The sequence below is a fragment of the Ranitomeya imitator genome, chromosome 4, assembly GCF_032444005.1.
Source record: "Ranitomeya imitator isolate aRanImi1 chromosome 4, aRanImi1.pri, whole genome shotgun sequence".
NCBI lineage: Eukaryota > Metazoa > Chordata > Amphibia > Anura > Dendrobatidae > Ranitomeya > Ranitomeya imitator.
This window is the reverse complement of record NC_091285.1, coordinates 414,344,780-414,371,384: the sequence shown is the minus strand read 5'-3', so window position 1 is coordinate 414,371,384 and position 26,605 is coordinate 414,344,780. Positions and strand designations below refer to the sequence as shown.

Sequence of the window (26,605 nt, the reverse complement as noted above, 5' to 3'; positions counted from 1 at the left end):
TCACATCGATGACAAGTTCTATGAACTCGAAATGTTTTCTAAAATTATATTTTTTTTTATATTATATAATATATATTATACTATATTTTTTCTTTTTAAAAATGCATGAGTGAGGACATATCACCCGACTATAGTGGCCATGCACACGGGGATCAGTAGGAAATCCAACAGAATATCACTACTTGACCCTATTTTCCCTTCCTGCAATCAGACAGTTATAGGATTTTCATTTTTACATCAATATGTCCATATAATGTCATATTGTAACAAGTATCCTAAGGCACAATTTTGCAATGTAGGCTAGTTAGATTTTCATTAGTATTAAAGGGGTTGTCCAGTTTTGAGAGCCAAGTCTGTTGTCACTCGGCATGACTGGAGACTTCTGATCAGCGACAGCGTGCAAACCACGCTGTCTCGATTCCCCAGCACTGTCAGACTGAGTGAGAGGTCACATGCCAACTAGCGATGAGTGAAAATGCTTAGATAATGTGTTATTTGGCATTTTGGGAGTGCTTGAATAATATGTTTGAGTCCTTGCAGAAGCATGTTTTAAGGCTATTATTCAGCCACAAACATGCTGGGAATGCCTAACAAACAAGTAATCCCCGCATGTGTTGTGGCTACTGAACAGCAGCGAATCATGCAGCCGCGAGGACTCGAACAAATTATCCAAGCACGTTCACTCATCATTCCAGAGACATACTGATAGATTGCGAGCCCCATTGGGGACAGTGATGATAATGTGTGCAAACTGTAAAGCGCTGCGGAATATGTTGTCGCTATATAAAATAAAAGATTATTATCACTAGTGCCAACTAGTCTCATTCAGCTTATCTCAAAAGAGTGGAAGCAAACAGCATACATACAGTCACGTGACTGCTCACTCATGTCAGCAATAAGTGGGAATTGAGACAGCGTGCAGAGAGGTCTGCAGTCATGTGAAGTGACTGCAAACTTTGCTTTCAAACCCAGACAACCCATTTATTTCTTCACTTAAAGGAAAAATAATTTACATTATTCACCTAGGATTATAAAACTTCATTGTATTGTACCAGTTCATATTATGTCCATCTAGTGGGGATCCTATATGAATATGGGTTATGTCTTGTTTGGTAAAATGCTTTCAGTAAAGTTCTAATCTATTGTATTCCTCAGATATCCAGGTATTGAAGGGATAAAGAGCTCATAGAAGACAAACTCCTAGTGCTTGAGGCCCAAAATAACGTATTACTTTTTGTAGGCTGAAAGCAAAAAGTCATTACAACTTCCTATAGTTGGTGATCAGTCACCTGAAGATCAGGTATAGACTTATTTCTACTTCTATCACAGCATGGCTCCTTACAATCACCGCCATCTACTTAATACTTTACCTTAAAGCTCAGATTGCGGATGATCAGTCTGGCTTTTTTGGGTGGGACTTTTACATCTTTGGGTTTGCTTTGTTTTGCATTCTCAGTTGTTTCTAAAACATATAAATGTATATAGGTTCAAGTCACACAACCAAAAAAAATGGGCATTTCTTATTTTACTGTACTCGCAGAATTTTTCAGGTATGGGTAAACATATGACTTTTATGGCTCTATAAACAAACATTGGTAGTACCTTTAGTTTTCTGCTTTTTATCTTTATCACGTAACTTTTTCTTGGCCACCATCACTTCGATTTTCTTTCCATCGTACTCCTTTATTTCCTTCATTGCTCTCTGTGCATCCTCCAACATAGAAAATGTGACATAGCCAAGACCACGACATTTTTCTACCCCTGCAAGTAAAGTGAACATATTTTACCATCCTCAGTGATTAAAGCCAGCCCAGTGAATCATTAGGACATAAAATGCTGTTAGTTCAGATTATGAAACATGCAGCCATGCCAGGATTTGTGGTCGTAATGAGGGCGAAGAAAAGCACTCACACTATGCTCCTATGAAATAGACCGTAGGAGGTTATCCAATCAAATTTATTGAGGGCCTATCGTTAAGATAGGTGATAAATATTGTATCAGTGAGCATCTGAAACTCATTACTAGGACCAATCAGCTGTAATTAGCTATGGTTGTGGCCTGATGGAAACACCGGAAGAAGTGGCAAAGAACAGCTCTGTGCAATGTGTAGCGGTCACTGCTGAATATTACAGAACACCTCCTGCTCAATAGAATACAAAATGATCTGTAGTACTCGGCAGTGGCAGCTACACGCTGAATGTAGCTGTGCAGTGAGGGTCTGCTCAATGTTTATATCAGGCCACGAAGGAGCTAACAGCTAAGCTATAGTGAGTACAAATAGAGAACAAGACCAGAACACCCAAGCTAGTGTGAACAGGCGCCAACCAAAAAAATATATATATACGGCAAGTTGAAAACCGATAATGGTTGCATCATTGTTTACCAAGAATGATTACTCTAGAACACTGAAAATGCATTACTGCCACAGAAAATAGGAAAAAAAGCGCTATATAATGTACACATGAAATATTTATCTGCAAAAATTGCTATGAAAAAAGGAAGGTACTTCGCGCATAAATTGGCCAATGTATGTAAGTCCAATTGCCACATCAAGGTGTCCTTCATAATTGGGTCCCTGTCCTGTTTTGTCACCTCTCCTGGGCAAAAAACACTACAATTTATGGGTCAGGATAAAGGTTAGACCATTATTTACCAGGAAGGATTACTCTAGAACATTGAAAATGCATTACTGCCATAGAAAATAATGGTAAATAGAGGTGCAACCTATATAGTTTTTTCAGCTTATAGTTTTTTTTTGTGGTTGGCGCCTGTTCACACTAGCTTGGATGTGCTGGTCTTGTTCTCTATTTGTATTAAGCCTTTTTGAACATGTGCACTCCCACTCCCAAAAGCCACAGGTGATTTTAAGTAGTTAGCTGGTCCACTCCTGACCCATAAGCTGTAGGTTTTATCATTTTTCAACCTATAGTGAGTACAGTCTGATGTTCATTACCGGCTTCAACTGTTGTAAAAGGTACAAACATCACTGTATTCTGCACTATTCTTGCCATCAAGTGACAGTTCTGATAAAAAAAACAACTACTCCGCAAAGGAAACAGTCTGACAAAAAACTGCATATACAGAACCTGCAGACACCAGACCTTTTTTTTTAACACGTTTCAAAATGTGTTGAAAAAGTCGCTCTAAAGTAGATTTTCCCAGTTACTCTAAGCTAAGGACACATTGTTAGGATAGGCCACAAGTTTCAGATTTTTGGGTGTCGGACTCTTGGCACCACTACCAATCAGTCGTTTCAGAAAAGCACTGAGCTTCAATTGCAAGCACAGCAGTTCTTAAAAGTGCAGAGCTGTGCGGTATGGAGCAGTGTAAAAAATAAAAGCAGCCTTTGATGGAGCTTTGCAGCAATTTAAGTAGGTGATCAAGAGATGCACTGACACCAATTATTTATTAAAAAAAAAAAAAAAAAAAAAAAGAAAGATGATCCCTTAGAGGCATGTTGGGGATTTTTACAAAATTTGCCTAAAGATAAAGATTATAAAATAAAAAATAAAAAAAAACATTACGCACACAATTAGTCACTGGCCACAGTGGTGATATTTACACATATGACACTTGGCTGCTGGTCCCAGTAGTTGGATGCAGCAGTCACATAAGTGATGGAAAAGACATTTGCAGAACGGCAAAAGACCACTAAAGTAATGTTGTGAAGTGGTAGCTGACAACAGGAACGTAATCGTTATCCCTTTCTTTTAGATAATTCCCCACTCTTCAGCAATATTTGTAACGTACTGAAGACCTCTTTAAAGTGGCAGTCATACAAATTCAATTATATGATTATATGTCTGGCTGTAAAGAAGGATTGTTCAGCAATTTCGGAAGGCCACTATATGGAAGCATGTGTTGGCAGTAGGGATGTTGGGGAACGATGTTAGATTTCGTGATAACTACATGTTGTCATTATTGTACAGTAGATAGGAAAAGAAAAAAACCCGGTGTTTACTCACAGTATCATCTCCTGTCTACTAATAGGTGACAACTGTTTGCCCTATATCTGGGACCCCCACTCATAGCACATTTATCACATTCAGATACATCATATCTATTGGAAGAAAACTTCTTGGGGCCCAATACATCAAAACCACCATTGTTCACACTGGCCTTGCTTATGTGTGCTGAAATCGGACGCTTCTGATACACGAAGACGCACATAAGCCTCAGCGTGACTCCGGAGCACCGGCCAAGTGGCGTGCAGCTAGCATCTTACTCCAGCCCCTGCTTTGTGGGAGCTGGGTGAAAACGTTGAGAGAATGCCAAAAGCTTGGATTAACCGGGCCACACAAATCAATCATACTACTGGCCCGGCACCATATGTAAACCGACTATTATTGTTTGAGCCCGCCAATATCGACAGGGTCAGCCGACAGCCAACCAATGGTCAGGAGATATGCTGATGGCGCTGGTCATAATTCGGATTGCTGAGATAAGCCCCCGGCCGACACGTCAATCAACAGCTCTCACAAAGAGTGTTCGAGCGAGTGAGTGCTCGTCCATGGAAGCTATGGAGGTCATTGGAATCTTCATTGGGCCAACAGCCATGTAACGTGTACAGCCAGCCTAACATATGTAGGCCCTCAGGCGGCCCTCAGTCTCAGGCAGCACCTGTACAAGCATACACGGACCCCCTACACACCGTGCATTCTGCCGCACACCGCCAGCTATTATTACCTTTCTCCCGCACCACGAAGCTCTGCCGCAGGGGTCCTCTGTCACTGAAGATCTGCTCTAGCCGCTCATTGGTGGCATTTTCCGGGAGACCCCGGATAAATAACGTAAGCCCTGCCATCACCGCGCACACTTCAGCAATAACCACGCTTCACCTGGGCGCCGCCATATTGCCCGGAAGTCCGTGTCAGTAATCAGTCCCCTGCCGGTGTCGCCCGGTGCATTAGTTCCGGACCCGCGAGCTTGTGCATCTTTGAAAGCAGCACGGCTCTCGCTGAATGTACGGCATAAACCAACCGGAAATGCCCCTTTCTGTAAGATTTGATGCTGCACTTGTGCTGGGCCATTAGGGAAGTGTCAGTGTGCAACCAATAATAGAAGCAGTTCCGGCACAAACAGGAGAACTGGCTATACAGTTTCTCTATCAGTTTAGGGTATTTAGCTGTTTCCCAGAATACCCACTTTACCCAGTTGTGTTATCAGCCATTTGGATAGAACTGGCTGAGATGTTTTTCACTGGGATAATTCGTGTCAGTAGGAGAACACCCATAAACACCCCTGCCCCAATTCATCAAACCAAAATGTCACCGAATTCTGGTGTAAATTGTTTTGAAACTAAACACATTTTTTTGCATAATGTGGAGTTTCGCAAAAATTGTCCCTTTTGGTGTTTTCACGTTGTTTCAGCTCCATCAAAACGGGCGCATCAGGGGGTACGATGTCACAGCTCGTTTAGTCCAGTTATGGCAGAAAGCTACACCAGTGGGATTATGGGGTAAGGTATCTGGCGTGGGGCACCGAGAGGCGCACCACTCGTCAAATGGCCTCAATTCATTAAGTGTGTGCTTCAAGAATCGGGTGCGCCCGACTTTTACACGTCTGGAGCGCCCGCTAGGACCGTGGGATACGCAGTACCGGATTTGGTTGTCCTTAAAGGGGTGGTCACTGTGGCAGTGACCCGGTCCATAGCCCTGGGCGTCCAGTAAATGGGGATTAATGGAAATGGGAATAAAGTTTAATGTAGTAATGTTCGTGACGCCACCTGTGGTATTTGGCCAGGAATGGCCGACATTGCTTAAGGGGGGTCCACTAGTGGCTGATGGAGTTGCAGCAAAGTTGGTATAGCTCCCAACAGGCAGAGCTTAGTCCCCAGGGCTCCCGATGTGGTTGGTAAGAGGGAAAGATGGTGAAGTGCAGGAAAGAGTTGGAGGACACAAGGTTGCAGTCTCTTTACCTTTTACTGGTGAAGTCCTGGTACAGGTTACAGGTGATCTTTGGAATCCGGGCAGCATGGAAGCGATTTGGAATCCCCCTAGCCAGGTGGGGTTGGAAGCCTAATTTACTGCACTGTGTTCTCTGTCCCTTGCTGCCTGAGGCTTCACACAAGGTTCTTTCTTAATCTGTCCTTTTAGGTTGACACTGTAACAAATGGAAACGGAGACACAGAAGTTGAAGTTCACATTAGTTTTTATTAAGGTTTAACGTGGGCCACACTCCGGGGGCTCCGAAGGAGGCGTGACTACGTGAGTCCCAGACACCCGTGGTAAGTCTCCTCGAACAGGGTCAGAATGGAATGCCTGGAGGACACGAGTACTACCTCCAGTTAGACCCCGGACTCGTGGTAGCTGTCCCAGCGGGACAAACGGACAATCAGGGTTAGCGGGAGACGTGGAGCTAACCAGGTGGAACCGGGTGTACAGGTAGAAGCTGGTTCCAGCGGTACTGGCGTTGTCCGGAGATGAGGATGGCAGATTGGTGGGACGAGACGGAACTGGCGTAGACAGAGCGAACGTCATCCAAGATAGCCGGGTAACTGATAGCTGATGATCTGTGGAAACAGAGAATATTAGCAGAGCACTGGCAGAGAACTTTCAAAAACAGAAGCACATGCTGACAGAAACGGGAAGAAGCAACCGTAGATACTTGTCCCTATGGTGGAGGAGCTAGAAATAGCATTGAACAACACGCCATTGGCCAGAAGCATATTTTTTAAAATGCGCGCTGTCTCTTTAAGAGATCGGGAGCGAGCGCGCTCGTGGCCTAAGCACTCTGCCTGAGAACCTGCTGGCAGCATGCCAGGAAGCAGGAGAGGCAGAAGCTGCATCCTGACAGCGTGGAGTCAGCACAGAGTGGGAGTCCCGACGAGGACCATGCACAGGTACAGAGACCAGACCAGGTGTAACAGACACTACCCGCATGGCAGGCAACTCAAGTTTTTTTACAGGTGTCCCTTCTCGTGTTGATTCCAGACTTTAATCTGCTGCTGTGCCTTAGGGTGTAATTGTGTACAGAAGATATGGAATCTCCTGCCCGCCGGTTTCTGCTGTGGGGCATACAGTTCTCCCACAACCTCGGACTTCCGCTTCCGCAAGATTGCCTTGTGCAGGCATGTACAACAGAGGACAGAGAATGAACTTCAATCCAATATTGCAGCCAGCGGGTAAGGAAAGGGTGAATCAAACACCCCAAAACCCCGCCCATATGGCTGAAGATTGTTCCCTCCAAATTCAGGTGACAGAGTCCCTTTAAGGATGGCTTGTTTCACCTGCATGGAGAGCTCCTTTGACCGCATGTTTACTTCACAGCAAAACCTTCCAAATGCAAACCACACACCTCAAATCAACTCCAGGCCTTTTATCTGCTTAATTGAGAATGACATAACGAAGGGATTGCCCACACCTGTCCATGAAATAGCCTTGGAGTCAATTGTCCAATTACTTTTGGTCCCTTTAAAAACAGGGTGGCACATGTTAAGGAGCTGAAACTCCTAAACCCTTCCTCCAATTTTAATGTGGATACCCTCAAATGAAAGCTGAAAGTCTGAACTTCAACTGCATCTGAATTGTTTAGTTTAAAATTCATTGTGGTAATGTCTATAACCAAAATTAGAAAAATGTTGTCTCTGTCCAAATATATATGGACCTAACTGTATATTCATAATCTATATAGGGGGGCTTATATACACCATTATCAGAAACACCAAAAATAAAACAATAGAAAGCTAATAAAATCCACTAAATATTCATTCTTAATAAATTAAAACACACAAAGATTATATAAACAGAAATAGTAGCGCACCTCAGGTAATCAAGAAATGGCAGAAATCACCTTAGCAAGAGTAGAACCATAGTGGAAACGTCCAAAAGTGAAGCCCTTAAGGGTATATCTATTGCACTTAAATAATAAATATAATAAAATGGAGGTAGTAGTATAAGTGGTTATAATATTAATATGTAAGGTACCTGCATTCAACCTCCAATTCTCACAAGATCTCCTTCTCTACTCTCCTCTTCCCACATCCCCCCTACTCTGGAACTCTTTACCCCAACATATCAGACTCTCACCTACTGTGGAAACCTTCAAAAGGAACCTGGAGGAAGACTCACCTCTTCCGACAAACCTACAACCTGCAGTAACCCTCGTTCCTCCATACTGCTGCAAGTCCATCTCTACCCTCACCTACTGTATCCTCACCCATCCCTTGTTGACATGGAGCCCTCATGGGCAGGGTCCTCTGCTCCTGTACCAGTTTGGGGACATGTATTGTTAAACCCCTTAGTGACAGAGCCAATTTGCTGCTTAATGACCGGGCCAATTTTTACAATTGTGACCACTGCCACTTTATGTGGTTATAACTCTGGAACGCTTCAACAGATCCCACTGATTCTGAGAATGTTTTTTTGTGACACATTGTACTTCATGTTAGCGTTAACATTTCTTCGATAGGACTTGCCTTTATTTATGATAAAAAACACAAATATGGCGAAAATTTTGAGATTTTTGCAATTTTCAAACTACTTTACATCAGCACAATTTTGGAATCAAAATTTTTTTGGGTTAGGAAGTTGACCAGGGATTTCTCATTGTTACAACAAAATTTACAAAACCATTTTAGGGACCACATCACATTTGAAGTCACTTTGAGGGGTGTACATGACAGAAAATACCCAAAAGTGACACTATTCTAAAAATTGCACCCCTCAATGTGCTCAAAACCACATTCAAGAAGTTTATTAACCCTTTACGTGCTTCACAGGAACTGAAGCAATGTGGAAGGAAGAAATGAACATTTAACTTTTTTTTTCACAAATATTTTACTTCAGAAATTTTTTTTTATTTTTACAAGTGTTAAAAGAGAAATTGAACCACAAAAGTTGTTGTGCAATTTCTCTTGACAACGCCGATACCCCATAAGTGGCCGGCAGAGCTCGGAAGGGAAGGAGCGCCGTTTGACTTTTTCAATGCAAAATTGGCGGAAATTGAAATCGGACGCCATGTCGCGTTTGGAGAGCCCCTGATGTGCCTAAACAGTGAAAGAAACACAAGTGACCCCATTTTGGAAACTAGACCCCTCAAGGAACTTATCTAGCTGTGTGGTGAGCACTTTGAACCCCCAAGTGCTTCACAGAAGTTTATAACGTAGAACCGTGAAAATAAAAAATCATATTTTTCCCACAAAAATCTTTTCACCCCCAAATATTTATTTTCCCAAGGGTAACAGGAGAAATGAACCAAGAGGAAAACTTTCCTATTGTTGCCGGGTGCTGGCCGGCAGATCTCGGCGGGCGAACTGCGCATGCACCCACCATATTCTCCCGGAAGAAAACACCGGCAGCCTGGGGGACTTCATGGGGGAATGTCTGGACACCAGAGGTACTGGGGGGTAATCGAGGGACCCTATTTCTCTTTCCTCTGATTTGCGATCACATCAGAGGATAAATTAAATGGAAAATCTGAATTTTTTGCGGTTGCCGTTATACCGTTAATAACGGCGATTGCAACACTGGGGTCGGTAAAAACGGACCCGAATCATGTTCTTTGAGGTCTCAGCTACCCCCGGTATCCAAGACCTCAGAGAAATTCCGACTCTGGGGGGCGCTATACACTTAAATCTCAGTGCTGTTAAAAAGCGGCGCTGTGGTTTAAATACCCTTAACTGCCGCCGTTAAAAGGCGTATCGGCGGTCGTTAAGGGGTTAACATTATTGTACTTGTTTTTATTATGCATACTCATCTTCACATGTTAAGTACTATGGAATAAATGGCGCTATAAGAGATACACATATGATAATAAGTGAATAGAAGACTATATGGAAACAAAGATAATATTATATGTCCACATTGCACAAGAGGCATAAATCACAGGTGATATGGTGAAGTCCCACCACACCCGACGCGTGTTTATGCCAAATGCTAGATGGGTGCGGTGCGCCTTCACCATCTCCCTTGTGATTTGTGCCTGTTGTGCAATGTGGATATATAATATTATCTTTGTTTCAATATAGTCTTCTATTCACTTGTATTATCATATGTGTTGCTAACTCTATATATTAATATTATAAACACTTATTCTGCTACCTCAATTTTATTATATAACTAGCTGAAGAGTCCGGCGTTGCCTGGGCATAGTAACTAACTGTGGTTAGTTATAACAAATTACAATGATTATATTGCGCATAAAAACATTTCACATCATATACTCAACACTACAGATTTGCAACACAAATTAACTAAACGATTACCTAAGTATTGATAGTATTTTATTTTCAACTCATTCAAGAGCCTTTTGGATAAACAACATTTTTGGTTTTTCCTTCCGGTGCAAAGATTAACAGATTTTTGGCAGTTCCAACTCTTGAACAGGCCACGTAAACTACTTTCAAGGACTGTCCCTGAGCCTTGTTAATGGACATTGCAAATATCAGTCAAACTGGAAACTAGGCATTTAAAATCAAAAGGCAAATCAGATGGAATGAGTGGAATTCTTTAAATTAAAAGGTCCTCTCCTTTGGCACATCCTGTTGCTGAGCTGTGTATCTAATCCTATCTTGTGTGATACCGCCTGCTGAGCTGTGTATCTAATTCTGTTCTGTGTGATACTGTCTGCTGAGCTGTGTACCTAATCCTATCCTGTGTTACTGTCTGCTGAGCCATGTCTCTAATCCTGTCCTGTCTGATACTGTGTGATGAGCTGTGTATCTAATCCTATCCTGTGTGATACTGACTGCTGAGCTGTGTATAAAATCCTATCCTGTGTGATACTGTCTGCTGAGCTGTGTATCTAATCCTGTCCTGTGTGTTAGTCTGCTGAGCTGTGTCTCTAATCCTATCCTCTGTGATAGTCTATTGAGCCATGTATCTAATCCCATCCTGTATGATACAGTCTGCTGAGCCGTGTATCTAATCCTATCCTGTGTGATACTGTGTGCTGAGCCGTGTATCTAATCCTGGCCTGTGTCATACTGTCTGCTGAGCCATGTATCTAATCCTATCCTGTGTGATACTGTCTGCTGAGCTGTGTATCTAATCCTATCCTCTGTGATAGTCTATTGAGCCATGTATCTAATCCCATCCTGTATGATACAGTCTGCTGAGCCGTGTATCTAATCATATCCTGTTTGATACTGTCTGCTGAGCCATGTATCTAATCCTCTCCTGTGATAGTCTGCTAAGCCGTGTACCTAATCCTATCCTGTGTGACACTGTCTGCTGAGCTGTGTACCTAATCCTATCCTGTGTGATACTGTCTGTTGAGCCAGGTATCTAATCCTATCCTGTGTGAAAGTCTGCTGAGCTGTGTATCTAATCCTATCCTGTGTGATACTGTCTGCTGAGCCGTGTAATCCTATTGTGTGTTACTGTTTGCTGAGCTGTGTATCTAATCCTATCCTGTGCGATAGTCTGCTGAGCCATGTATCTAATCCTATCCTGTGTGATACTGCCTGCTGAACCGTGTATCGAATCCTATCCTATGTGATACTGCCTGCTGAGCCGTGTATCTAATCCTATCCTGTGATACTGTGTGCTCAGCTGTGTATCTAATCCTATCCTGTGTGATACAGTCTGCTGAGCCGTGTATCTAATCCTATCCTGTGTGATACTGTCTGCTGAGCCATGTATCTAACCTTATCCTGTGTTACTGAATGCTGAGCTGTGTATCTAATCCTATCTTGTGTGATACTGGGCTCCCCCTGCATTCTGTGGCAGAGGGTGGTCTGTGTCGGCACGGTAATAAATTATGTTATTTCCAGCTTTACAAAACGACAATAACACCAAAGAAATGATAAGAATAATAGGCCTCAGTTACCACAACTGTCTTCGAGGAAAACGTTGCTCATAGCAACCAATCACAGCTCAGCCTCTTATAAACATCTCTGGTGAAATGAAAGGTGATCGTTTGCTATGTGGAGTGGGCGTGGCTGATACACACACACACGCTTAGTGATTGGTTGCCAATACACACACACTCATTTTTATATATATAGATTTCAATAGATACGTGTAAACATAATTACAACTCCTGGTTTCAGCTTTAGTTCATGAGGAGGCATCCCAGTGGGATTCAAAGAGTTAAAAAAAAACTCTACAGGGTAATCTGTGAGAATCACACCCTCCTCTTCCGCAATTGTGTCGACAGAGTGATATGTTGAGTGTTCACCTTGAACTTGACTAAGAATTTTGTCGTTCAAGGCGTGAACGTCATCATTCAATGGCGTAAGAATTGCTTTATTGGCAATTGCTTCTACCGTTGCATCAGTAATCTCAATTGAATCGCCAAAAATAGCTGTAATTAAATCACCCTCTTCAATAAAAGAATTCGGGATTTCAGTTGTGTCTTCTGGTAGACCATATGCATTTGACGACTCTCCATTGCCAAGTTTCAGTAACCATGAGTTGTACTCAACTTCATCCTGAGACGTTCTCACATTCTGTTGTAACCGGAACCGTGAAAACTGATTCCAGGATTTTGAGTATTTAATGGAGGACTGTACCATTTGGGCTTTTTTTCCACTTTCCACTATTGGTAGGGTTTGACGAAAGTCACCACCGTTTATGAATACTTTTCCACCAAATGGTCTTTTTTTCAACATATGTCTTGGAACAAATTATCCACATCGTTCATATTAAAACAGGGAGTCATTGTTACTTCGTCCCAAATAACGACAGATGACTCCCTAAGCTCCTTTTGCTTGAAGTGAGGTTGGCTTCATTTTTGACACTGTGGTCTCATTTGTTGTAATTCCAAGGCAAAATTTTGAATGGTAGGTGCTACCGTTTTGTAGTAATGTAGCCGCCAATCCAGTGGAGGCTACTGAACAAATAGACTTATTTTCTGCTTGTAGTGTCTTGTGCAAGCAGCTGGACAAAAATGTCTTTCCACTGCCTCTTGGGCTGTCCAAAAAAAAACAGTGTGAGCTAGTGTTGTCTGGCTGTGATGCAGCATTGATTGCTTGCATAATTGCATCGAAAGCTGATTTCTGAGCTTCATTAAGCATAGCTTTCAATTGCTTCAGTATTTCATCTGGAACATTTACTGGAGTTGGCAATCCGTAGTCAGCACAGGATTTTTTATTGCTTAAGAGCACTTCATTAATCTCATGAAGAGCCAGTTGCTCAGCAATTTCTGGAGTATACCTCCTGGTGTAATCCTCCATAAATTCAGTTTTATATTTTTGCCATAATGCCAATGGTTTAGATGGTTCCCAATATATACAAATTATAGCAAATAATTTGCGAAGTTAGTAGGGCATTTGGAAAGCGATTGCATCCGTTATACCATCTTCAAATTGGGAATTGTCTTCCAAAAGATGAAGATCAATGCACGCATTTTTATATGAGTGATGTACGACTCCATTGACAGTCCTTAAATCAGCATAAAACGTTGCTCCTCTTATGTGAACTAAAAGGAGTCATAGGTAATACAGCTCACCATCTGTTAAAGAGACTGTATATTCATCACTGCCTCAAGCAGTTTTGGATTTGCTGTCTCATTTGGGATTTCAGCAGAGACTAAATCGTCAATTATTTCTTTGTCTCTCAGTTTATCTTCCTCTCTGAGGATTAAGAGCATGTGTGTTGTGAATTCTGTTGTCGGGCTCCCTCCTATGGTCATGAATGGTACTGCGGCTGGTTCTGTCCATGGACTTCCTCTGGTGGGTGTTTCTGAGTCTCACAGGTGACGAGGTTAATTCGTTAGCTGCTGCTCTATTTAACTCCACTTAGATCTTTGCTCCATGCCACCTGTCAATGTTCCAGTATTGGTCTGTTCACTCCTGGATCGTTCTTGTGACCTCTCTTCCCATCAGAAGCTAAGTTCCAGCTTGTATTTCTTTGGTTTGCTATTTTTCTGTCCAGCTTGCTATTTAATTTGTTGTCTTGCTTGCTGGAAGCTCTGGGACGCAGAGGGAGGGCCTCCGCACCGTGAGTCGGTGCGGAGGGTCTTTTTGCGCCCTCTGCGTGGTCTTTTTGTAGGTTTTTGTGCTGACCGCAAAGTAACCTTTCCTATCCTCGGTCTGTTCAGTAAGTCGAGCCTCACTTTGCTAAATCTATTTCATCTCTGTGTTTGTATTTTCATCTTTACTCACAGTCATTATATGTGGGGGGCTGCCTTTTCCTTTGGGGAATTTCTCTGAGGCAAGGTAGGCTTTATTTTTCTATCTTCAGGGCTAGCTAGTTTCTTAGGCTATGCCGAGTTGCATAGGGAGCGTTAGGCGCAATCCACGGCTATTTCTAGTGTGTTTGATAGGTTTAGGGATTGCGGTCAGCAGAGTTCCCACGTCTCAGAGCTCGTCCTTATTATCAGTAACTATCAGGTCATTCCGTGTGCTCTTAACCACCAGGTCCATTGTTGTCCTGACCACCAGGTCATAACAGTACAGGTGGCCCAAAGTACTAATGCATCTCAATAGAGGGATAAGAGAAGTTCTGAGACCATTTTTTTTTCTTTGCAGTGTGTTTTGTCTCTATTTTCCCCTTTACCTCTAGATGGTTCAGGACACTGGTGTAAACATGGACATTCAAGGTCTGTCCTCTTGGATGGATAATCTCAGTACAAGGATACAAAACATTCAAGATTTTGTGGTTCAGAATCCGATGTCAGAGCCTAGGATTCCAATTCCTGATTTGTTTTTTGGTGATAGATCTAAGTTCTTGAATTTCAAAAATAATTGTAAATTGTTTCTTGCCTTGAAACCTCGCTCCTCAGGTGACCCTGTTCAACAAGTAAAGATCATTATTTCTTTGTTACGTGGTGACCCTCAAGACTGGGCATTTTCCCTTGCGCCAGGAGATCCGGCATTGCGTGATGTTGATTGTTGTGAATTCTGTGGCTGAATTCACTCCTGTGGTCACAAGTGGTACTGCAGCTTCTGAGCTTCCTCCCTCAGGTGTTCTGGTGAGCTCGTTAACTGCTTCATTACTTAACTCCGCCTGATGCTGCTATCCTTGCTCCTTGTCAATGTTTCAGTGTTGGATCTGAGCTTCTCCTGATTGTTCCTGTGACCTGCTGCTCTGTATAGCTAAGTGCTTTTTGCTTTTTTGTTGCTTTTTTTCTGTCCAGCTTGTCTTTTGTTTTGCTGGAAGCTCTGAGACGCAAAGGGTGTACCGCCGTGCCGTTAGTTCGGCACGGTGGTTTTTTTTTTTGCCCCCTTTGCGTGGTTTTGCTTTAGGGTTTTTTGTAGACTGCAAAGTTCGCTTTACTGTCCTCGCTCTGTCCTAGAATATCGGGCCCCACTTTGCTGAATCTATTTCATCCCTACGTTTTGTCTTTTCATCTTACTCACAGTCATTATATGTGGGGGGCTGCCTTTTCCTTTGGGGAATTTCTCTGGGGCAAGTCAGGCCTATTTTTCTATCTTCAGGCTAGCTAGTTTCTTAGGCTGTGCCGAGTTGCCTAGGTAGTTGTTAGGCGCAATCCACAGCCGCTTTTAGTTGTGTTTAGGATAGGATCAGGTGTGCAGTCTACAGAGTTTCCACGTCTCAGAGCTCGTTCTTGTATTTTTGGGTATTTGTCAGATCACTGTATGCGCTCTGATCGCTAAGCACACTGTGTTTCTGGATTGCCTTCATAACACCTGTCATTAGCAAACATAACAGTACAAGGAGCCAAACTAATGATTCTCAATAGAGGGAAAGAAAAAGTTCTGACATCATTTTTTTTTTTTCTGCTCTGTGTTCACTTTTTTTTTCCCCTAGACATTTGGGTGATTCTGGACACAGGTGTGGACATGGATATTCAGGGTCTGTGCTCTTCAATGGATAATCTCGTTATAAATGTACAAAAAATTCAAGATACTATTGATCAGAAATCTATGTTAGAACCAAGAATTCCTATTCCTGATTTGTTTTTTGGAGATAGAACTAAGTTTCTAAGTTTCAAAAATAATTGTAAGCTATTTCTGGCCTTGAAACCTCATTCTTCTGGTAATCCTATTCAACAGGTTTTGATTATTATTTCTTTTTAGCACGGCGACCCTCAAGACTGGGCATTTTCTCTTGCGCCAGGAGACCCTGCATTGAGTAGTGTCGATGCGTTTTTCCTGGCGCTCGGATTGCTGTACGATGAGCCTAATTCAGTGGATCAGGCTGAGAAAAATTTGCTGGCTTTGTGCCAGGGTCAGGATGATATAGAAGTATATTGTCAGAAATTTAGGAAATGGTCAGTACTCACTCAGTGGAATGAATCTGCGCTGGCAGCTTTGTTCAGAAAGGGTCTCTCTGAGGCTCTTAAGGATGTCATGGTGGGATTTCCTATGCCTGCTGGTTTGAATGAGTCTTTGTCTTTGGCCATTCAGATCGGTCGACGCTTGCGCGAGCGTAAATCTGTGCACCATTTGGCGGTACTGCCTGAGGTTAAACCTGAGCCTATGCAGTGCGATAGGACTATGACTAGAGTTGAACGGCAGGAATACAGACGTCTGAATGGTCTGTGTTTCTACTGTGGTGATTCCACTCATGCTATTTCTGATTGTCCTAAGCGCACTAAGCGGTCCGCTAGGTCTGCCGTCATTGGTACTGTACAGTCCAAATTCCTTCTGTCCATTACCTTGATATGCTCTTTGTCGTCGTTTTCTGTCATGGCGTTTGTGGATTCGGGCGCTGCCCTGAATCTGATGGATTTGGATTATGCTAAACGTTGTGGGTTTTTCTTGGAGCCTTTGCGGTGTCCTATTCCATTGAGAGGAATTGATGCTACACCTTTGGCCAAGAATAAACCTCAATACAGGGCCAAGCTGACCATGTGCATGGCTCCTGCACATCAGGAAGTTATTCGCTTTCTGGTGTTGATTAATCTGCATGATGTGGTCGTGTTGGGGTTGCCATGGCTACAAACCCATAATCCAGTATTGGATTGGAATTCCATGTCGGTATCCAGCTGGGGTTGTCAGGGGGTACATGGTGATGTTCCATTTTTGTCGATTTCGTCATCCACCCCTTCTGAGGTCCCAGAGTTCTTGTCTGATTATCAGGATGTATTTGAAGAGCCCAAGTCCAATGCTCTACCTCCGCATAGGGATTGTGATTGTGCTATCAATTTGATTCCTGGTAGTAAATTCCCTAAAGGTCGATTATTTAATTTATCCGTGCCCGAACACGCCGCTATGCGCAGTTATGTGAAGGAATCCCTGGAGAAGGGACATATTCGCCCATCGTCATCACCACTGGGAGCAGGGTTCTTCTTTGTAGCCAAGAAGGATGGTTCGCTGAGACCGTGTATTGATTACCGCCTTCTTAATAAGATCACTGTTAAATTTCAGTATCCCTTGCCATTGTTATCTGACTTGTTTGCTCGGATTAAGGGGGCTAGTTGGTTCACTAAGATAGATCTTCGTGGTGCGTATAATCTGGTGAGAATCAGGCAAGGAGATGAATGGAAAACTGCATTCAATACGCCCGAGGGTCATTTTGAGTATCTAGTGATGCCGTTCGGACTTGCCAATGCTCCATCTGTGTTTCAGTCTTTTATGCATGACATCTTCCGTGAGTATCTGGATAAATTCCTGATTGTTTACTTGGATGACATTTTGATCTTCTCAGATGATTGGGAGTCTCATGTGAAGCAGGTCAGAATGGTTTTTCAGGTCCTGCGTGCTAACTCTTTGTTTGTGAAGGGATCAAAGTGTCTCTTCGGTGTGCAGAAAGTTTCATTTTTGGGGTTCATCTTTACCCCTTCTACTATCGAGATGGATCCAGTTAAGGTCCAAGCCATCCAGGATTGGATTCAGCCGACATCTCTGAAAAGTCTGCAAAAGTTCCTGGGCTTTGCTAATTTTTATCGTCGCTTCATCTGTAATTTTTCTAGCATTGCCAAACCATTGACCGATTTGACCAAGAAGGGTGCTGATTTGGTTAATTGGTCTTCTGCTGCTGTGGAAGCTTTTCAGGAGTTGAAGCGTCGTTTTTGTTCTGCCCCTGTGTTGTGTCAGCCAGATGTTTCTCTTCCGTTCCAGGTCGAGGTTGATGCTTCTGAGATTGGAGCAGGGGCGGTTTTGTCACAGAGAGGTTCTGATTGCTCAGTGATGAAACCATGTGCTTTCTTTTCCAGGAAGTTTTCGCCCGCTGAGCGTAATTATGATGTGGGCAATCAAGAGTTGCTGGCCATGAAGTGGGCATTCGAGGAGTGGCGTCATTGGCTTGAAGGAGCTAAGCATCGCGTGGTGGTATTGACTGATCATAAGAACTTGACTTATCTCGAGTCTGCCAAGCGCTTGAATCCTAGACAGGCCCGTTGGTCGTTATTTTTTGCCCGCTTCGACTTTGTGATTTCGTACCTTCCGGGCTCTAAAAATGTGAAGGCGGATGCTCTGTCTAGGAGTTTTGTGCCCGACTCTCCGGGTTTATCTGAGCCAGCGGGTATCCTCAAGGAAGGAGTCATTGTGTCTGCCATCTCCCCTGATTTGCGGCGGGTGCTGCAAAAATTTCAGGCGAATAAACCTGATCGTTGTCCAGCAGAGAAACTGTTCGTCCCTGATAGGTGGACTAATAAACTTATCTCTGAACTTCATTGTTCGGTGTTGGCTGGTCATCCTGGAATCTTTGGTACCAGAGAGTTAGTGGCTAGATCCTTCTGGTGGCCATCTCTGTCACGGGATGTACGTACTTTTGTGCAGTCCTGTGGGATTTGTGCTAGGGCTAAGCCCTGCTGTTCTCGTGCCAGTGGGTTGCTTTTGCCCTTGCCGGTCCCAAAGAGGCCTTGGACACATATTTCGATGGATTTCATTTCTGACCTTCCCGTTTCTCAAAAGATGTCAGTCATTTGGGTGGTCTGTGATCGCTTTTCTAAAATGGTCCATCTGGTGCCCTTGGCTAAATTGCCTTCCTCCTCTGATTTGGTACCTTTGTTCTTTCAGCATGTGGTTCGGTTGCATGGCATTCCTGAGAATATTGTTTCTGACAGAGGTTCCCAGTTTGTTTCAAGGTTTTGGCGAGCCTTTTGTGGTAGGATGGGCATTGACCTATCCTTTTCCTCGGCTTTCCATCCTCAGACTAATGGCCAGACCGAACGAACCAATCAGACCTTGGAAACATATCTGAGATGTTTTGTTTCTGCAGACCAGGATGATTGGGTGTCCTTTTTGCCGTTGGCCGAGTTCGCCCTTAATAATCGGGCCAGCTCGGCTACCTTGGTTTCTCCATTTTTTTGCAATTCTGGGTTCCATCCTCGTTTCTCTTCAGGACAGGTTGAGTCTTCGGACTGTCCTGGTGTGGATTCTGTGGTGGATAGGTTGCAGCAGATCTGGACTCAGGTAGTGGACAATTTGATCTTGTCCCAGGAGAAAGCTCAACTTTTCGCTAATCGCAGACGCCGTGTGGGTCCCCGACTTCGTGTTGGGGATCTGGTTTGGTTATCTTCTCGTCATATTCCTATGAAGGTTTCCTCTCCTAAATTTAAACCTCGTTTTATTGGTCCGTATAGGATTTCTGAGGTTCTCAATCCTGTGTCTTTTCGTTTGACCCTCCCAGACTCCTTTTCCATACATAATGTATTCCATAGGTCGTTGTTGCGGAGATACGTGGCACCTATGGTTCCATCTGTTGAGCCTCCTGCCCCGGTTTTGGTGGAGGGGGAATTGGAGTATATTGTGGAGAAGATTTTGGATTCTCGTGTTTCTAGACGGAAACTCCAGTATCTGGTTAAATGGAAGGGTTATGCTCAGGAAGATAATTCCTGGGTTTTTGCCTCTGATGTTCATGCTTCCGATCTTGTTCGTGCCTTTCATGCGGCTCATCCTGGTCGGCCTGGGGGCTCTGGTGAGGGTTCGGTGACCCCTCCTCAAGGGGGGGGTACTGTTGTGAATTCTGTGGCTGAATTCACTCCTGTGGTCACAAGTGGTACTGCAGCTTCTGAGCTTCCTCCCTCAGGTGTTCTGGTGAGCTCGTTAACTGCTTCATTACTTAACTCCGCCTGATGCTGCTATCCTTGCTCCTTGTCAATGTTTCAGTGTTGGATCTGAGCTTCTCCTGATTGTTCCTGTGACCTGCTGCTCTGTATAGCTAAGTGCTTTTTGCTTTTTTGTTGCTTTTTTTCTGTCCAGCTTGTCTTTTGTTTTGCTGGAAGCTCTGAGACGCAAAGGGTGTACCGCCGTGCCGTTAGTTCGGCACGGTGGTTTTTTTTTTTGCCCCCTTTGCGTGGTTTTGCTTTAGGGTTTTTTGTAGACTGCAAAGTTCGCTTTACTGTCCTCGCTCTGTCCTAGAATATCGGGCCCCACTTTGCTGAATCTATTTCATCCCTACGTTTTGTCTTTTCATCTTACTCACAGTCATTATATGTGGGGGGCTGCCTTTTCCTTTGGGGAATTTCTCTGGGGCAAGTCAGGCCTATTTTTCTATCTTCAGGCTAGCTAGTTTCTTAGGCTGTGCCGAGTTGCCTAGGTAGTTGTTAGGCGCAATCCACAGCCGCTTTTAGTTGTGTTTAGGATAGGATCAGGTGTGCAGTCTACAGAGTTTCCACGTCTCAGAGCTCGTTCTTGTATTTTTGGGTATTTGTCAGATCACTGTGTGCGCTCTGATCGCTAAGCACACTGTGTTTCTGGATTGCCTTCATAACACCTGTCATTAGCAAACATAACAGTTGATGCGTTTTTCCTGGCACTTGGATTGCTTTATGACGAACCTAATTCAGTGGATCAGGCAGAGAAAATCTTGCTGGCTCTGTGTCAGGGTCAGGATGAAGCGGAGATATATTGTCAGAAGTTTAGAAAGTGGTCTGTGCTCACTCAGTGGAATGAATGTGCCCTGGCAGCAATCTTCAGAAAGGGTCTCTCTGAAGCCCTTAAGGATGTCATGGTGGGGTTTCCCATGCCTGCTGGTCTGAATGAGTCTATGTCCTTGGCCATTCAGATCGATCGACGCTTGCGTGAGCGTAAAGCTGTGCACCATTTGGCGGTACTATCTGAGCATGGGCCTGAGCCTATGCAATGTGATAGGACTTTGACCAGAGCTGAACGGCAAGAACACAGACGTCGGAATGGGCTAAGTTTTTACTGTGGTGATTCCACTCATGCTATCTCCGATTGTCCTAAGCGCACTAAGCGGTTTGCTAGGTCTGCCACCATTGGTACGGTACAGTCTAAATTTCTATTGTCTGTTACTCTGATTTGCTCTTTGTCATCCTATTCTGTTATGGCATTTGTGGATTCAGGTGCTGCCCTGAATTTGATGGACTTGGAGTATGCTAGGCGCTGTGGTTTTTTCTTGGAGCCCTTGCAGTATCCTATTCCATTGAGAGGAATTGATGCTACGCCTTTGGCCAAGAATAAGCCTCAGTATTGGATCCAATTGACCATGTGCATGGCTCCTGCACATCAGGAGGGTATCCGCTTTCTGGTGTTGCATAATCTGCATGATGTGGTCGTTTTGGGGTTGCCATGGCTACAGGTTCATGATCCAGTATTGGACTGGAAATCTATGTCTGTGTCCAGCTGGGGTTGCCAGGGGGCACATGGTGATGTTCCATTTTTGTCTATTTCGTCTTCCACTCCTTCTGAAGTTCCAGAGTTTTTGTCGGATTATCGGGATGTATTTGATGAGCCCAAAGCCAGTGCCCTACCTCCTCATAGGGATTGCGATTGTGCAATTAATTTGATTCCTGGTAGTAAGTTTCCTAAGGGCCGATTGTTCAATTTATCTGTGCCAGAACACGCCGCTATGCGGAGTTATATAAAGGAATCCTTGGAGAAGGGCCATATTCGCCCGTCGTCATCACCGTTAGGAGCAGCGTTCTTTTTTGTGGCCAAGAAGGATGGTTCTTTGAGACCTTGCATTGATTACCGCCTTCTTAATAAAATTACAGTCAAATTTCAGTATCCTTTGCCGTTGCTGTCTGATTTGTTTGCTCGTATTAAAGGGGCTAGTTGGTTCACCAAGATAGATCTTCGAGGGGCGTATAATCTTGTGCGTATTAAACAGGGCGATGAATGGAAAACAGCATTTAATACGCCCGAGGGCCATTTTGAGTACCTGGTTATGCCATTCGGGCTTTCCAATGCTCCATCAGTATTTCAGTCCTTTATGCATGACATCTTCCGAGAGTACCTGGATAAATTCCTGATAGTGTATTTGGATGATATTTTGGTCTTTTCGGATGATTGGGAGTCTCATGTGAAGCAGGTCAGAATGGTGTTCCAGGTCCTCCGTGCGAATTCCTTGTTTGTGAAGGGGTCAAAGTGTCTCTTTGGAGTTCAGAAGGTTTCATTTTTGGGGTTCATTTTTTCGCCTTCTACTATCGAGATGGACCCTGTTAAAGTCCAGGCCATTTACGATTGGACTCATCCGACATCTGTGAAGAGCCTGCAAAAGTTCCTGGGCTTTGCTAATTTTTATCGGCGCTTCATCGCTAATTTTTCTACTGTTGCTAAACCGTTGACTGATTTGACCAAGAAGGGTGCTGATGTGGTCAATTGGTCTTCTGCGGCTGTAGAGGCTTTTCAGGAATTGAAGCGTCGTTTTTCTTCTGCCCCTGTGTTGTGCCAGCTAGATGTTTCGCTTCCGTTTCAGGTTGAGGTTGATGCTTCTGAGATTGGAGCAGGGGCTGTTTTGTCGCAAAGAAGTTCTGAGGGCACGGTGATGAAGCCATGTGCTTTCTTTTCTAGAAAGTTTTCGCCTGCTGAGCGTAACTATGATGTTGGTAATCGTGAATTGTTGGCCATGAAGTAGGCATTTGAGGAGTGGCGTCATTGGCTGGAAGGAGCCAAGCATCGCGTGGTGGTCTTGACAGATCACAAGAATTTGACTTATCTTGAGTCTGCCAAATGGTTGAATCCGAGACAGGCTCGATGGTCATTATTTTTCTCCCGTTTTGATTTTGTGGTTTCGTACCTTCCGGGCTCTAAGAATGTGAAGGCTGATGCCCTGTCAAGGAGTTTTGTGCCTGACTCTCCGGGTGTTCCTGAGCCGGCGGGTATTCTCAAAGAGGGGGTAATTTTGGCTGCCATCTCCCCTGATTTGCGGCGGGTGCTGCAAAAATTTCAGGCTGATAGACCTGACCGTTGCCCAGCGGAGAAACTGTTTGTCCCTGATAGATGGACTAGTAGAGTTATCTCTGAGATTCATTGTTCAGTGTTGGCTGGGCATCCTGGAATCTTTGGTACCAGAGATTTGGTGGCTAGATCCTTCTGGTGGCCGTCTTTGTTGCGGGATGTGCGTTCTTTTGTGCAGTCCTGTGGGACTTGTGCTCGGGCTAAGCCCTGCTGTTCTCATGCCAGTGGGTTGCTTTTGCCCTTGCCGGTCCCGAAGAGGCCCTGGACGCATATTTCTATGGATTTTATTTCGGATCTCCCCGTCTCTCAAAAGATGTCGGTCATTTGGGTGGTTTGTGATCGCTTTTCTAAGATGGTCCATTTGGTACCTTTGTCTAAATTGCCTTCCTCCTCTGATTTGGTGCTATTATTTTTCCAGCATGTGGTTCGTTTACATGGTATCCCGGAGAACATCGTTTCTGACAGAGGTTCCCAGTTTGTTTCAAGGTTTTGGCGATCCTTTTGTGCTAGGATGGGCATTGATTTGTCTTTTTCCTCGGCTTTCCATCCTCAGACAAATGGCCAAACCGAACGAACTAATCAAACTTTGGAAACATATCTGAGATGCTTTGTTTCTGCTGATCAGGATGATTGGGTGTCCTTTTTGCCGTTGGCTGAGTTCGCCCTTAATAATCGGGCCAGCTCGGCTACTTTGGTTTCGCCGTTTTTCTGCAATTCTGGTTTCCATCCTCGTTTCTCTTCAGGGCAGGTTGAGTCTTCAGACTGTCCTGGTGTAGATACTGTGGTGGATAGGTTGCAGCAGATTTGACATTGTCCCAGGAGAAGGCTCAACGTTTCGCTAACCGCCGGCGCTGTGTGGGTCCCCGACTTCGTGTTGGGGATTTGGTTTGGTTGTCGTCTCGTTATGTTCCTATAAAAGTTTCCTCTCCTAAGTTTAAGCCTCGTTTCATTGGTCCGTATAAGATTTCTGAGGTTATCAATCCTGTGTCATTTCGTTTGGCCCTTCCTGCTTCTTTTGCCATCCATAAAGTGTTCCATAGGTCGTTATTGCGGAGATACGTGGCGCCTGTGGTTCCATCCGTTGATCCTCCTGCCCCGGTGTTAGTTGAGGGGGAGTTGGAGTATGTGGTGGAGAAGATTTTGGATTCTCGTGTTTCGAGACGGAAACTCCAGTACCTGGTCAAGTGGAAGGGTTATGGTCAGGAAGATAATTCCTGGGTTTTTGCCTCTGATGTTCATGCTGCCGATCTGGTTCGTGCCTTTCATTTGGCTCATCCTGGTCGGCCTGGGGGCTCTGGTGAGGGTTCGGTGACCCCTCCTCAAGGGGGGGGTACTGTTGTGAATTCTGTTGTCGGGCTCCCTCCTGTGGTCATGAATGGTACTTCGGCTGGTTCTGTCCATGGACTTCCTCTGGTGGGTGTTTCTGAGTTTCACAGGTGACGAGGTTAATTCGTTAGCTGCTGCTCTATTTAACTCCACTTAGATCTTTGCTCCATGCCACCTGTCAATGTTCCAGTATTGGTCTGTTCACTCCTGGATCGTTCTTGTGACCTGTCTTCCCATCAGAAGCTAAGTTCCAGCTTGTATTTCTTTGGTTTGCTATTTTTCTGTCCAGCTTGCTATTTAATTTGTTGTCTTGCTTGCTGGAAGCTCTGGGACGCAGAGGGAGCGCCTCCGCACCGTGAGTCGGTGCGGAGGGTCTTTTTGCGCCCTCTGCGTGGTCTTTTTGTAGGTTTTTGTGCTGACCGCAAAGTAACCTTTCCTATCCTCGGTCTGTTCAGTAAGTCGGGCCTCACTTTGCTAAATCTATTTCATCTCTGTGTTTGTATTTTCATCTTTACTCACAGTCATATGTGGGGGGCTGCCTTTTCCTTTGGGGAATTTCTCTGAGGCAAGGTAGGCTTTATTTTTCTATCTTCAGGGCTAGCTAGTTTCTTATGCTGTGCCGAGTTGCATAGGGAGCGTTAGGCGCAATCCACGGCTATTTCTAGTGTGTTTGATAGGTTTAGGGATTGCGGTCAGCAGAGTTCCCACGTCCCAGAGCTCGTCCTTATTATCAGTAACTATCAGGTCATTCCGTGTGCTCTTAACCACCAGGTCCATTATTGTCCTGACCACCAGGTCATAACACATGTGAGCGTGTGGTAGTCCATGCTTTTGAAATTCTATTACATGCACATAGGCAACTACAAAGCCAAAAATGTGTTTTTTCCAAGTCTCGTTAAGCAAGTCTTGGAGTTTGATTTTAAATACTTGTGCAACCAAATCTGGTCTGAACTCTGACCTTTGCCATGGTTCTAAGTTTTCAGCAATTTCTTTCCACTTTGGGTTACAGGTCATCGTAACAAAAAGATCTGGCTTCCTGAATTTTCGGACAATTGTCATGGCGTCTTGGTAATTTTGCTGCATAGCTCTTGGGCTTCCAATGAAAGTGGACGGTAAAATTACTGGTGTCCCAGCTTTTAGCCCTTGGTGTAATGCAGCATTAACGATGTGATAAATAACGCTGGCATAACTGTCGACGTGTAATGCCTTTTGATTTTGTTTTATATATTCGATCCTGTCGGATTAAATTTTCACATAACTGTCAACGATAAATTGTTGCGCCAACTTCCCAGCATTTAAAAGGGGATTGAACTAGTCAAGAATGGCAAGCCTGTATGCATTGTACTGCAACAGGGTGATTTTTTTCTTGTCGATCTTGATCCACCGGTATGGATGGTAGAAATTCTTTGATGTTGCACACTTAGGGCAATTGGATTTGTCAAATTTATTGTCCATCCATTGTCCCCATATTGGAATAAAAGTGGATATGTCATTGCATCACACTTTCTGTGAAGAAAGCTGATTTGAACAGTTTGGTTTTCACTTTTGAGGTGAACTCTGATGTCCCTTTTAAATGGGGTTTCATCCACTGCATTTTGATAAATTATAGCTACTTAATTGCACCTTGGTGCATTGTAGCACCTCTGGTCATCATTACAGTCATTTATAATTGACATTGTTATTTGGAGTGGATCGTGATTTTCTAATTCAGCAATCCTTTCTTCATCCATTTCAAATTCCCTAATCATTGTGAAGGCTCTTGTGAGTGGGTTAATTGCTTTCATTTTCTCTCCAAGAGACGATAGCAGTGATGGGAGGCACTTTTTATTTGCTTGACTTCTTGTACTTAATGCTTCTTCCCTGTCCAAGATATAAATCTGGGCAAACTTGGGGGTATTACCCACAGCGGGATACAATGGGGCAGTTCTGTGGTAAATTTGTCCATGAATTTGAAAACAGTATGGACCATGCCTAGGAGGTGGCGCTACTTGTGCTTGCATTGATGCCAAAGGAAATGAGCTATTGTATTGCCTTATATTAGCCTTAAAGTTATTTCATTAAGTTAACTAATTGATCATCCATACGAATGGGACGTAATTGGATGCGCCCTTTCTTGCAGCAGGAGGGGAATGTTTTGTCCAGCGCCATTTCGTCTTAGATTGGCAGAACTAACATCGAAATGTCAGTTCGCCAGCATAGTGCTCTTCAATACATGTCTCATCAATTTGATTGTGAAGTCCTCTAGCGGCAAATGTAACTTGCCGTTGTTGAGTGGCTCTTGCATTTTGGGCACGTATTCTACCTTGTTCTCTTTTTTTGTGAAATGTGTATCACTTTGTG

General features: G+C 43.9%; 2 protein-coding genes across 2 annotated transcripts in view; both read right to left on the bottom strand.

The window, feature by feature from the left end:
• The window catches only part of RBM28 (RNA binding motif protein 28), a 59,633-nt gene extending 54,758 nt beyond the window's left edge, over window positions 1-4,875 (bottom strand). The window contains exons 1-3 of the mRNA XM_069765434.1: window positions 4,687-4,875; window positions 1,603-1,761; window positions 1,371-1,462 (exon numbers count right to left, since the gene is read on the bottom strand). Coding sequence (XP_069621535.1) covers window positions 1,371-1,462; window positions 1,603-1,761; window positions 4,687-4,804 — 369 coding nt within the window. The 5' untranslated portion in view covers window positions 4,805-4,875. The remainder of the gene's footprint in view (window positions 1-1,370; window positions 1,463-1,602; window positions 1,762-4,686) is intronic.
• Window positions 4,876-6,132: 1,257 nt separating this feature from the next.
• Window positions 6,133-26,605, bottom strand: part of LOC138676289 (transmembrane protein 53-A-like) — a 100,155-nt gene continuing 79,682 nt past the window's right edge. Inside the window, exon 4 of the mRNA XM_069765441.1 lies at window positions 6,133-6,511. Coding sequence (XP_069621542.1) covers window positions 6,476-6,511 — 36 coding nt within the window. The 3' untranslated portion in view covers window positions 6,133-6,475. The remainder of the gene's footprint in view (window positions 6,512-26,605) is intronic.